General features: G+C 37.7%; 1 protein-coding gene across 1 annotated transcript in view; it reads right to left on the minus strand.

Annotated features, from left to right (window-relative positions):
- Positions 1-1328: 1328 nt before the first annotated feature.
- The window catches only part of DNAH12 (dynein axonemal heavy chain 12), a 153059-nt gene continuing 139897 nt past the window's right edge, over positions 1329-14490 (minus strand). Inside the window, exons 67-74 of the mRNA XM_067544211.1 lie at positions 13300-13533; positions 11786-11974; positions 10428-10531; positions 7763-7967; positions 7405-7542; positions 6821-6912; positions 5128-5195; positions 1329-3768 (exon numbers count right to left, since the gene is read on the minus strand). Of these exons, the coding sequence (XP_067400312.1) occupies positions 3578-3768; positions 5128-5195; positions 6821-6912; positions 7405-7542; positions 7763-7967; positions 10428-10531; positions 11786-11974; positions 13300-13533 (1221 nt within the window). The 3' untranslated portion in view covers positions 1329-3577. The remainder of the gene's footprint in view (positions 3769-5127; positions 5196-6820; positions 6913-7404; positions 7543-7762; positions 7968-10427; positions 10532-11785; positions 11975-13299; positions 13534-14490) is intronic.

Raw genomic sequence — 14490 nt, forward strand, 5'->3', positions numbered from 1 at the left:
AAAAAAAGGAGAGGTTATTCACCTTGTGCAGGAACTGGAGTTCTTCAAGATGTATGTCCCTAAGGGTGTGGCACTTCAGGTGCACAGGCGCATGCGCACCTGAAGTGGAGCACCCATAAGAACACTACTCGAAGAACAAAAAACCCCAAATTAATAGGTGGTATAAATGGCCCCTCCCACTTCAGGTCAATTTGCCTCTTTATTGAAACCATAATGCTAGGTGCTCTAGAGAATACCTTTGTAGGAGAGGATGTACAGTATTTGCTATAATTTCCCATACTCTGCTCATGTGGTGCTTGGCAATGGGGGAACAATTCACAGATCACTGCTTTTATTCAAGATTTGCTTCAACCATGGAGTATTTAAGGCCATCATTTCCATCAGAAAAGCATTGCAGCTCTGTGTAAGAGTGCATGTTTTAAGTCTTTCAGGGCAAACCACACCAAAGTATGTGCCTCAGAACTGCCAGAAATTCTGATCCATGTTATCGTGCGCAGATGAAAGACCAATTTGCAGAACAAAATGAAGCTGTCCTGAACAGCACTACGTCTGTGTATCTCAACAGTTCTACAGGACCTACAAAAACTTTTGATCTACTAATTTCAGATGAATGCTATAATCAACAAAGGTAGTGTACAAACAATGGAGTAAACACAGAGCACCATATTAATTTGACCTACATAAGGATGTGGGGGAATGGAATTAGTAGAAGTCAATGTTTGACAAATGGAAAGGGATAAACTGTGTACAGAAAATTATTTTCAGCCTTTTAAGATTGTATTACAAACAATGGAGAATAAAAAATAAAAAGCTGATGTTCTCCCTTTAAAACCTGACAATTGGTTTATATTTTATGATTTCACAGAAAAAAAAGAAATTCTTATTAATGACCAAAGAAATGAAACCATTAAACAAGCCATGTAGAAGAAATTCTTAAAGTTACAAATCAGTTTAAAACTTCTTGAAATTGAAAAAACACAGCAAGGGCAATGGCAACTAATGGTTGCAGAGATGATAAATATGTATATCTGGTTGCTGGTAAAGGTCCACTTCACATATACACCATCTACTAATTGCAGCTTTGCTCAATAAGGTACCCGCCGTCATATTTATAAAATCAGTGTTAGTCTGTTTGGGCCAAATATTATTGTCTGTTTTTATTCAGACAAATGTCTTATTATTGACTTCCAGGGTAGAGTTAGCCTGAGCAAGGACTTCAGAACTGGCTCCAATTTATCCACAAACAAGGCACAATGAAAGAAAATGTCAGCACAATCCTTGTAGACTTTGGAATAATTCTAGACACATTTTAAAGTTGAGCAGAGGAATTCATAGCAAGCTTGAATCATTTAATTTGTTACACAATCCAATTTACATATATTATCCAATTTACATTGTATTTCCAATGTATATCTCCAACGTACATATGTACAGTAGCTAGATAAATATATGAACAAAACACGTAAACAAATAAATATCTGTATTACAGGCAAACTCAAATTGATCAAAATACCATCCGTCCATACACACACACTTCAAGTCTAATTATTGCTTTTGGGAAAAATTAAAAATACAAAATTTCACCACAAACTCAGAATAGAAAATAAAAGACTTTTTCTCACCTTTTTCAGCTTCTTAAAGAACATTGAAGAGCTTATGCTTTAAACAAGTGATTATTAAGTTGAATGTGATATTTTCATGTAGCGAAAGTGATCTCTGAAGAATCCATATCCATTAATAGCTCTCTATAAATATCTGATCATAAGATAGTCTAGGACTTTCTCACACATGGGTTAGCTATGTTTGGTAACATGATCTGATGAATTACATATCAGTAAAAGAAGAAATTAAAAGTCCAGACTTCTTCATATAATATTCCAGATTTAATTGTTTTAATGAGAATTCATGTTTAAGGGAAGTCATATGTTCATTCTCTAATTTAAAGAAAAATCCCTGCTGCTTTTACATGCTTTTCAAGCACTGAGTACATTTAAAGGACAGGATCCATTACTAGGAGCTTGCCTAAAGGAAATGTGAGAGAGCAGCTCAAACTCAGGCTTTACATAAATCAATACATTTAAATATAAACAAACAAATAAAACAACACATCAACAAAAGGAAGTTTATGTTTTTAAAAGAAAACACTAATATGTCAGAAGTTGCTCACGTCTTAATATCTATGTACAATTTTCACATTAAGACAAAGTGTGTGTGTGTGTGTGTGTACATACGTACAGGAAGGGGAGCAGCCTGGGGTAAAGAGGAAGGCCTGTATCTGATACCCCTCTAGCCCCAACACACAGGCATCAGGGAAAGATAGGACATGGGAGATTGGGGGGAGGGGTATAGTTAGGATAGGGTGGGACTTCCTAATTTCATGAGTCTTGAGTTGCCCCACTTCGGAGCGACTTAAAATAATTCTTTCTCCCAAGCACAGTGCATCTCAGGGTCCAGAAATTAGCCAGTACCCAGGTGTTCAACTCCTAGGAACTTGTCAGTTACCTAAAGGCTAAAAAGCTTTGTAAGGTTGTCTAGACTCACACAAGGGAAATTTTAACATTGGGTGGGAAAAGGTATCAGTTGAATCTGTTTTAATCACTTGAATTGAATTTTTTATGTTCCAGTTTACCCCTTCTGCTTGATTCTGCACACTAATTTCTGAGGACCAAATTCACTCCTGCTGAGGGAAAAGAGGTTGGTATCTCAACACCCCTCCAGGTGGCATACTGTAGTCGAACACACTGCAGAGAAAAGGTTAAGTCTATTCTGTGGTATCCTTTATCCTTCCAGGTCATAAGCTGAGGTGGGAACGGCTCTTTGTTTTCTTTTTAATAAACCCAAATCCTAGGAAGGCATGTGTGTGGTGAATTTGGACTTTACATGATATAACAACTATGTTCGTAAGCAGGATGCAAAAGGAGGTAACATTTTTATGACATGTTGTGGGGGTTTTGTTTGGGCTGTTTATTTTTCATGGAAACTATCCAAAAGGAGCTGAGGAGTTTAGAATATTAGAAGCAGTCCAAGTAGCGATGGATTGGTGAGAAATATGCAAGTGAAGCAGCCAAAAGTGCATCTTAAATTCATTTTTATCACACGTTAAACAATTTCTCACACCACCACCTATGTGATAATACACACACTAGAGATGGATCCAAACCAAAATACCAGATCTGAACATTCAGACTTTGCACTGTTGTGGTTCAGACCTACAACAGCTTGAATGTTATCTATTATAATGCTTCCCATACGGAAGTTCAGACAACAGTCATTTTTTCCCAAGAAGATATCATTTGTGATATTTCAACAAGTGACAAAAAGAGATCTGTATACTTACTCATGACACTGTATTACAAAATAATAAAGTGAACACTCCAGATTCATTATATAATTTTAAAATAGTAACGCCATCATACAATTATTTAATGCAACATTTCAAGATCAGCAAAAATTTATCCTGACCCTTCCAAATATAAATATATCAAGGAGTTTCTCTGCTACAATGTGCTTCAATTCCTCAGTAAGGGAAGGAAAAGAAAGATATGTCTAGTGAGGTTTGCCTATGAATTCTTCAAGGTTAGTCATCCAGCTGGCACAGCAGAGCAACACCTCGCTTGATCCAGTGCTGGACTGGTTTATCGGTCTCTAGCAATAGCGCAATGACAAAATTAGTAGAATGTCCAGTAGTGGATAAGGTTCCCTTACGCTCACTTGTCTTGTAGAGTGGACAAACATAGGCATTAGATTTCTTTATGTCTGATTTTTTAGCTTCAAAAAGAACAAACAAAGCAATGAATTATATACTGTAGATGTATTAAATGAATGGAAATAATTTAATGTAATGTAAAAATCAAATATGCATTCTGACTCATTTTTAAAGCTTAATAAATATTTGGTAAAATGCTTTCATCAAGTAAAACTTAAAAAGAAGTTGCTTCTTGCTCTGATTTTCTTTTAAAAATTAATTTACAGATTTTACATAGGATAATAGACTAGAAGAAGTACATTTGCTATTGTTTGTTTACAGGAATATATGTTCTCTTGTACTACCTGCTTTTCAAATCTTTCAAAGAGGTATTCAAATCTAAATAGTTATATAAAAATCAAAACATTTGACTAAAATGCCATCGGGCTACAGTTTACACACTAATAAGTGCACTAGGTCTTAATATAAAATTCAGGATTCTAGGGGAACTTTGATTCAGCAGCTATAGAACATAATCACGATTCAAACTGTTTGTGTTACGAGGCTACAGCTCTGCAGGAACTGTAATGTGCTCTGACTATTTACACATAAGTCACACAAAGGCTTAAATCATGTTCTTCTGACATCAGTCAACTTCAATGAACAGACTCCTTCAATGTCAATAGAAGGGATAGATGGACAGAATGGAATACTTTGTGAAGCTGACTGGCAGCTAATTACAACTAAGCAGAAACTAAGCCACCAGGGAGAATCTTAGACACCTCTCCATTAGGTATGTATGAAAAAAAAAAATCTAAGTTTTTGGGGTTTTTTTGCATAAATTGCTCCTGATAAAAGATAGAAGGAACCAGCTGATAGAAAACAATAGTAGATGTCACTCAGAAGAAAACATTATCAGTGTTTAGCCAGCTATGGCTAGAGAGATTCTGAAATCGTTAATGATACCTTGAACAGCATTAATTTAAAAACATATGGGGTGAAATCCTGGCCCCATTTAAATCAATTGCAAATGTCCAATTGACTTTTATGGAGTCAGGATTTCAACAACCATGCTCTCTTCTTCCAAGGCTAGTTTATGCCTAAAAAATACATGAAGATCCAATTGGGAGGCAGTGAAATTAATTTTATATCAAATGTCTACCAGACTGGCTTCCTCTTTATCCAGTCCATGCAAAATAAACCTTTGTGGGGAAAAAGGCACCAGACCAGCTAAATTTCTGATAAAAAATTGCATCAGATAGGTGAAAAGGCATGATGTTTGACAGGCAAGCCATTGATCACATCAGATGAATGGAGCCCTATGTGTATTTGGATTTTTTGATGAGGGCGAAAGTTGGTCTTTTTGCAACACTGAATAAATACTGCAATCTCTTGTTGTATTACAAACCTAAGAAACATTGATTTCAGACCACTTTACTTACTCGGTTTTACCCAAATGATTGGCATCTGGTCAAAGAGCAACTTGGGATGCTGTTCAGCTAATATTCCCCTGGTAAGAGAAACAAATAAACTATTAAAACATAATTTTATAAAAGGTATATTTTTAAAAGAGATGTTTCCGTGTTTTACTTCATAGGAAAGAAGGAAGGGTTGAGATGAGAAAGGGAAATGGAAATGAAAGGAATGGGGAGAGAAAGAGAAATGTAAGGACAAATACAGGCAATGGAAACAAACTGCAAAGACGTAACAAAGGAAGAATAAGAAGAGGAGAGAAAAAAAGATAAACAAAAGTGAGAATGAAATAAGAGAAAAGAGGAGCGGGATGCAGAACAGAGCTGGAGGACTTCTCTGTTGTTATCTTTCTCAAACAGTCCAGAAAAATTATCAGATATCAAAAACATTTCTTTCATAATCCCACACCAGGGATAGATCTAAGCAATAATAAATAAACCATACTGTGTTCTGACCTTCTCTGTTTAAACTCTTGGAATAAAACATTCAATTTTTCTTGATGAACTACATTATTTTTAAAAGTGTCCATTATCTTGTAATAGTATGATGAAAATTTAAAATCCACTGTATATTTTGACTTTGTGCAGCCACTTTTATGTGTATAAACAGTTGTGCAAGCAGAAGTGGGTATACAGCTGCTTTATCAGCACAAATTGAGAAGCTGGATGCTTGGGTGCCAAATTTGTGTACACTAACGTACATCAGGCATCCAAAATTGCAGACCAGTTGAAGTTGGCTGAAAACATGATCCTATTTGCAATGTGCTCCTTTGTGATGGTCTGGTAATTAATTTCAGCTGCTCTGCCCATTAGTTTAGAAATTTATTTTTAAAATGCACTGCTTCGCTCCACTGGAAAAAAAAATTTACCTGAGATTTCTATCAGATCCTTTTTAAAATATTCGCTTTGAGCATTGTTAGGGCTGTACCCTTTCCATTTAGAAATCTTACAAACTAGCAAGTACCATTTTTGAATGACTGTACAAACAGCTAAACCATAGTGGGCCAAATCCTGGCCTTCTCTTGTGTGGGACCAAGGAGTGAATTGGTGCTTATTTTAATCTAGACTGCCTCTGCGTTAGGTGACTAACCCTGAGGAGTGCTGGGTCACTTGCAGCGAAGGGGTAGGTGGGCTCCACCAGCTGCTCTATGGCTCGGACTAGGACAGCTGCTCATGGACTGGGGACCTGATGTAAAAAATCATTCTGCACTCACATAGTAAGTGCTGTAGGTTTGGAGAGGAAACACTATACTACTCATACATGAGATATATAGCCCCTGAAAACCTGTTTAGAAAAATCAAGTCCCTTTAAGATACCTCAAATTGGGCACCCGGAAACTGATGCAACACAAATAGTCACTTTTGAAAATCTTGGCCTTACTGCTTTGAACGGTTCTGTGACTCATGTAGCAGGGTAATTTCATGAAAGAAAACTCCATTTTTATTACAAGTAAGCACAATGCAACATTCCCAAAACTACAGTATAGCAGTTTCAATGTGTTTTTTCTCGTCAAGATCTCATGGAGGAAGGAGTATATTTTAAATTAGAGTATATCATTGAAATATTGAAATGATGTTAAAATATTTAAACAAGTCTAATATAAGCACATAAGTAAGCATGGTTTAAGAATAATTTTTTAATTTTAAAATTTTAATTACTGACTTGGCCCTGTCCCAGCGAGCTCCATCTAAAAATAATCCATGGATATAAACACCGTCTTCTGGTGCAGTATCAGATGTATCTTTAGGAATAACCTAAAAAGAAATAACTAGTATTACATGTTAATACATTTCCATAGCAGTTTTGTTTTAGAGCTATTAGATCTATATGACAATCTACCAGAGAGAAATCCAAAACCAGGTGAAAATAATGAGGCCTCTTCTTTCAGTACTACTTTACATCATCAAACTGCTAAGATGGCAACTTTTTATGTGACCGTTAATTATCCTTTATCATTATATCTAGGACACTCAAGTTTACCAAATGATTTCTTTCCTAATTAGATTATTAGGTAATGAGGAGTATAGTTTTAATAGTGTTCCTTTACAGATATAAAAGTGGAAAACAGTAGTTACTACTATTTAACGTGATTGCAGATGTATAATGCCATTGCTAATCAAGGTCTTGATTCTGAAATGAGATATATGCAAGTGAACCATCCGATCAGGCACAGTGTCCACCTGGTATACCTCATGAAAACATCTGGACCCGTATTAATAAAATATACTTTTATCACTTATCCATACCTGAAATTCGTATCCCAGCAGGTCAATGGGTATGGTGTACTTCCTGGCATAGTTTTGCATGGCTCCAGTTAAAAATGCTTGAGTAAAATAGAAGCCCGATAGCCAAAAAACACTGGGCTTTCCTAATTCATACCAGTCCTAGGAGGAGGGAGACAGAGAGATACTTTCAATCATCTTTGCTATTCAGTATAGGCCTAGGTAGTATTTGCAGTTTTCCACATAAAATTTAGCCATATTCAACAAAACCTTGTTTAGAAAGTCTACATATAAAGAGTCCATTTTTAGCAACCCATGCCCAAATTATCCTTTATTTTTAAATCAAATAGAATTATTAGTAACACAATCCCTCTTGCTTTACCTGCAAGAATTTCAGCCTCTCTAGAAAATCTAGGATATAGCTCCCCAATGGTTTAAGACTTGGGTATGAACGGTTAGCCCAGTTCTCAGCAACTTTTCCAACAAGCAGACTGCCACTTAGGGCCTCCAGCTCAGAATCCATAACGACCAGTCCTTTAATGGCCTTTTTCAGATTTATTAAGGTAATACGTATAGTTCGGATTAAACTAGAATTAAAGAAAAAAAATCACATAACTCTAAAATACAACAGATTTGATGTGATTTGTAAGACATAAAAATCATCATCTGAAAAAATATTACATTATTGTGATAGCTATGAAGCAAGTGCATAACTAGTTTTTCTCATTCACAACTCGCCATATTTGCAAAATTACTGATTATGCCCATACTGTTGTTTTTAGTAGACCTTTTCTTCTGCTTATCTAAAGTACATTGAGGCACCATGTCCAGTGGTTATAGCATGTGTCAGTCAGGGACCTGAGTCGTATTCCAAATACTGCCACTGTCTTGCTCTGTGGCCTGGGACAAATCTGTTAATTTCAGTCTCATTTTCTCCATCCCACCTTCCTGACTTCAAATGGTTCAGTGACGCCCAGCTCATTAAGGATACAATTCTGTCACGAAGGTCATGGATTCTGTGACTTTAACAGACCTCCATGATTTCTTTGGCTTCAGCCTTCCGCAACAGTGGCACTGGAGCAACTGTCAGCCCCTGCCCAAGAGCAGCAGCAGAACTGGAGCAATGGCTGGCAGTCAGCCCCTGGGGCTGAAGCAGCCATCAGGGCTGGGGCAGAAGCAGCAGCCAGGGACCGGGACAGCCCCTGAGACCAAAGCAGCAGCCCAGGGCTGAAGCAGCAACTGCCACTGAAGCAGCAGCTAGGGCAAAGCAGCGGCTGCTGCCATAGAAACAGTGGTCAGGGTTGGAGGAGCAGCAGCTGCATCGCAACAGCAGCAGCCAGAGCAGTGGTGAGGGCTGGATCAGCCCTTAGGGGCAGAGCAGCGGCCAGGCTGGGTCAGCCCCTGCCGCAGGAGCAGCAGTTGGCAGTCAACCACCGGTGGTGGGGCTCTGAGTTAGTCTCCCCTGCAGGATATTTTTAGGAAAGGCATGGACAGGTTGTGGGCAATAAAAATTCATGGAAACCCGCAACTGTCTGTGACTTTACAAAATCTTAATCTTACTCATTATGAGCTGTAAAGTGTCTAAGATGTCTAAATGGAACGTGATATGGAAGTCCAAATTCTTTTCAGCTGGTTAAAAAGCTGAGTCCAAACCAGAACCTAGATCCAAGCACCCTTGGATCCAAAGCCAGACTTTGCAGCTGGCCCTGTTTCTTTAGTGGGACAAGACAAAATTCCTGACCTGCAATCCCCAAACTTTGGGAAAGTTCATGGGGAGATCCAATGCTGCAGTGCAAAGTTTAAACCTCTATCTTAAAAAAAATCAGCACACTATGCACTGAATAGTCTTGGGAAAATAATGGTACAATGGCAGTTGCATAAGATCATCTCTTTCTGTTTATGTAAAATAAAATAGTTCTGCTAAAATAATTTAAGACCTAATGAGGCATTTCCTTTTATGCATTACTTTGTATTTTGTAGCTCTTGCCTATATTATTCTGGCAAGTTAAAGCCAGAAAACCAGTAAAAATCCTACAATTACAGACCCATAGAAGCGTAGGACTGGAAGGGACCTCAATAGCTCATTTAGTGCAGTCCCTTGCACTGAAGGCAGGACTAAGTATCTAGACCATTCCTGATAGGTGTTTGTCTAACCTGTTCTTAAAAACCTCCAATGATGGAGGTTCCATAACCTCCCTATGTAATCTGTTCCAGTGCTTAGCTGGAACAATGTACATTATATGTGTGGTGTTGATAGGGGAAGCAGGTTTCAGATAACAAGAGGGGAAAAAGGAAAGTGAGAGAAATAAGGAGACCTTGGAAAGAGAATGAAGGGATCGGATAGAATTATGGGAGAACCTTGCAAGAGAGTCACAAGACAGAGGGGGAAAGATAAGTGGAGTGAAAGGGAAGGTCAAGAGGGAGAAAAATAAGGGTGTGGGGAAGGAATAGGGAGTAGACAGACACAAAATGGGAGAAAGAAAAATAGGAATTTGGGAGAAGTGGGATGGATCCAAAAGAAAGAAAAGAGTGGAGGTGAGGGTACAGTAAGAAAGGGGTAACCAGGGAAGAGAGAAGAAAAGTAATAGGGGCAGCGTTAGGAGCAGGTGAGAAAATAATGAGAGAGAGAGAGAAATAGACAGAAAGGAGGACAAAAAGAAATGATACCAGCTCAGGAACACTGATACCAAAAAGAAGAGGACAGACAGAATACAGAGACGGCAATGAAAAATAAAGCAATACAAGTGAAACTCTGAAGATCACCTCTTCTCAAACCTTTCCTTGGACCCTCCCCATTACCTACCTCATCCTCCAATTCATTTGCCCATTAGATCTTTTTCCTTAAATCCAACCTACATTCCACCTTGCCAAATAAAGGGAAAGTGCTCAGAATGCAGATACTACTACAGGCGATTAGAAGTGAAGAAAAAAAAATCTTCAGAATAAAGAGTCTATAAAGCATCCACACTGGATGCCTGGCAGAAAAGGGATCTGCTGTCAACAGGTTGATTGAAAGTCATTTGAATTAAATTAATTAATTCCCTTACTTGTTAAACCTCTCCATTTCTTGCACCAACACGGTGTTCATACTTTCCTCATATCTCACAGGATACTTAAGTAGGGAAGCTTCAATGTCAAAATCATTTGGAAGCTGCAAATGTTAATATATTTGGACACATTTTGATAAGTTCACATTTTAATTTATAATTGTTTCAAAGCGATATTAAAAGCAAACAGACCCAAAGCAACCACCAAAGCTCCATAGTTAATGACTGATATTCAGCAAAACACTCTACTGAAGATCAGTTGGTCAATAAAAATATATTGACTATCATGGACAATGTAAAAATAAATGTAAATGTTTTAACGATTGCAAAGTTGCTTGCAATATTGAATTGGCTTTTTTCCCAGGTTAATTGCTCTGATTTCTCTCCCTTCTCCTTGGAGCTGCTGAGTGACACTTCCCCCATTTTAGATATGGCTGTGAGCTCCCCACAATCTGATAAGCTCTTCACTTTCACATTGTGTTGGACATCTTAATGCTCCCCTCTGAGTTTTTCCCAATGCAAAAGGAAACTTAGGGATCAGATATGTAGCACAGGGGTTGGGATGGAAAGAGAGAACCATATTACAAAGTCAGTGTTTTATTTTTTAAAAAATCACTATTTTATTCAGGTTATTAGGCCATGCCAATTACCATGGTATCAGAGCACTTCCTAGCAAACAAGGAGATTTAGGTTAATTAGACATGGTTAACTCTCTATTCCACTCCTGTCTGTTGAGAGTGAGTTCTGTGAGAGTTCGTTTCCTGAGTAAGTTAATGTGTATTTTTCTTAAGGAAGAAATGCTCTTGTGTTTGGAATGGAACTTAGGAAGATTTGGTGTAGTTCTTATGGGGAGCAGAAAGCATGGCACAGCATAGGACTAGTCCCTAAAAGAGCCCTGTCTCCTGTGTATATATGAGCTTTGCCCTTAATGTGCACAGTTCCATTATTTCTGAGGAGTGGAGTAGTCAAAGGTAGTCATGATCCCCGTGGAAAAGTCATTTAGGTGTCTTGAGCCCAAGCCATTTAGTGCTTTGAAAATAAGAACCAAGAACTTAAACTTAATGCAATGTTCTATGGGGAGCCAGTGGAAAGAGTAGAGCTGCAGATTGCTCAGTAACTATGTTTGTTGTTGAGGAAGTGTGTTATTACAACTGCGTTGTTGCAATCCTGGCAGGAGGTGAAGAAGGCATTCCAGTGGTCATAGGTTCCTTTGTGGCCCAATCACCTGTCCAGTTGTTCAGTTGCCCATTTCCATTTTGCAGATGAAAATCCCAAGGAGAAACATTAAGCTGGTCAGGTAATAATGGGAGTATTTGTTATTCTAAACAATTATTATGCTCTTTGTCTCCCTACATTACCTTAATGAGAATATCATCAGCAATTTCATACAGAGTGCTGTCACCACCTCCTGAGGAGCCTCCTTGTGTGCCTCCTCCTTGTGTTAATAACAGAGATTCAAAGAGGAGTTTTGTTTGCTGGAGATCTTTTGAAATATCCACGTTTTCATGCAATCCAAATACTTCTGGCTGTTGACTAAATGGAAGATTCTATGGCAAAACATAATAAGTAAGCAATACATTTTCATTAGATAAATTAATTCATTAAGGGCCTGATCTCAAGATTATTGATGGAAAGCCTCTATTAGCATCAGGGGACATTGGATTAAGCCCAGAACCACAACCTCACAAATAGTGAATCCCTTGACAATGGCTTTCTAGTCTTTATACGAGACCCTATTATCTACTGTTGATCTCCTCACTGAATTATGCACACTCTGAAACACAACAAAGCCTAGGGTGTTCCAAAGCCAAAGCACCTTAGATCACAACATACCTGCAAGGGAGCCAAGGAAAGGAAAGACAAGGGGCATCTAATGAAAAATGAAGCACGCACAAAAGCATTTTTTTTAAATGTTGAGAAGCTCAGACCTAGGAGGGTTGTCTGCTTAAGTCACGTTTGTAATTTTTCAAGGTTTTGCCACTACTTTTGAAATTTTTGTTGATCTGTGAATCCTACATAAACTACCAAGAAAAAATTACAGCTCCATGCATGACCAATAGGATCTGGGTAAACTGTTTCCATTTCTTATTACCAGGTTATCCATATTCTGCACAATTCGTAATTTCAGAAATTTGTTATTAGAAAATGAACTCCTAACCTCAACCGAAGACAGCAAGATTTGAAGCACAATTTTTAGGATTAGATGCACTAAATGAAATTACCACCTGATACTTCACCCAGATCACTTTGTGCTTTGATCTTGTAAGATTTCACAGTCTAAGAGGAGTCTGGCTAGGTCAGTGCTTAGAAAGAAGACCTCTCGCAAAACACCTAGTGCAACATTTGTGACTCAGTGTTATAGGATTCTTTTTCCTGGGACAGTACTGAAGCAATGCATGGACTTAGAGGTCACTAAAGATCATAAGGCACTTTTGCAAGAGCAGGAATGCTATCACTAATGTTCTGCTAAATTCCAACTAAAAATAATTGCATTTGGTCTGCCTAAATTCCCTTGAGGTTTCAATTAAATGTAGTATTCTTCATTCCCTATTCAAAATTACGGTGGACTGTTCTACAACTTCTGTGCTCTACCTCAGAAGTGGCTGTATTTCAGTGATGTGAGATATTGTGAGGATTAATTATTATTTTGTAAAGCAATCTGAGATCCTTGGAGGAAAGGCATTATAGAAGGGCTAAATATTATTGTTATAGATGTTCCAGCATGTTAATATTAGAAAATTAATTCATTACATTTATATAGACTCAAATTAAAAATGACACATCACTGAAAGTATTTACTTTCTGCAATATTCAATAATGAAATTAGACCAAATATTACGTGAGCTTCCACTGTATAAAGAAACCACATTACCTTAATAAATTCAATGTAGTCCTCATAGGTGCCTTTTGGTGGTGCATAATAGTTGCCACTGGGAGAAAAGGTGTAGCGTGGGTTTTCAATTATATCTGGATTATAAAAGTCATCCAGCATAGTCAGTAGTAAACGTCTGTCCCAATCATCTGTCACTCGTCCTCCATAGTTACATTCACCGGTAAGGTAAGATACAGCTTCAAATGGAACATGGTCATATTCATTTATGAACAGCTGAAACAGAGAAAACAGTAAATCTAACACTTCACTACCCTGAAGCCCAATTAGACTTGTGCAATTAAATCCTATAGTTAATTAGAGAAACAGTGTTGTCTGCCTTCTGTTATTAAACAGGAAAGGAGAAAAGGTTGGACAACAAACCCAATACATCCTCCCATTGAGAGGCCCACAGAGCAAGCGTGGCATGCAGTATGGAGAGAAGAATATGCACAGAGCTGTAGCAGAAGATGTTTTCCCCCAGTGCAGCAGCGAGTTCAAACTTTGAAGTCTTTACTCGGGTAAAATTCGCATTTGAAGTTAATGGGAGTTTTACCTAAGTAAGAACTGGGAAGAGACCTAAAGATTTGTCCCAGGATTAACAAATCATCCAATCATTCTTACAATATTTAAAATAGTATATCTTCTGCAGCCTGATTTGCAAAGGCATTTCTCTTTCTTTTACCAAGTCTCTTTGGATGTTTCTCAGACTATCTTGCTTTTAACCTTCAGAACATTTGTCTCTTTATCTCATCATTAGTTTTTTCCAGCAGCTCAAATTCAACATTTGTAATTCCCACCCTAAATTCTCATGACTCAGTCTAGATTGATCAATTGGTAAAATATTCTCAGTAGTCCTATAGAGCTAGTGACACAGGACAGCCCTGGCCACTTGCTGTGTATAAAAATTTCCTTTGACTAAGAGCAGTGAGCAGCACAAAGGTGACCATCACTGGTTTAATGGGATCTACTGGATAATGAGCCCTCCTTTGAAAATATAGTTTTAACTCTGTTATACTGAGTTCCAAATGGTTCTGTGAATTTTTTTTTTTTAGTAAATTTCTCTCAATCTCATCAAGAATGTAATATTTTTATAAATATAATATGATCTGGGTTATTTACCTTTGTCTCAGTAGCAAAAGACGCCTCAACTAAAGTCGAAGAAACCTGTTTATGATTGTGTATTTGAGCATT

This window comes from Emydura macquarii, unplaced genomic scaffold (assembly GCF_026122565.2).
Source record: "Emydura macquarii macquarii isolate MOO-44397 ecotype Brisbane River unplaced genomic scaffold, CSIRO-AGI_Emac_v2 contig_968, whole genome shotgun sequence".
Taxonomy (NCBI): Eukaryota; Metazoa; Chordata; order Testudines; family Chelidae; genus Emydura; species Emydura macquarii.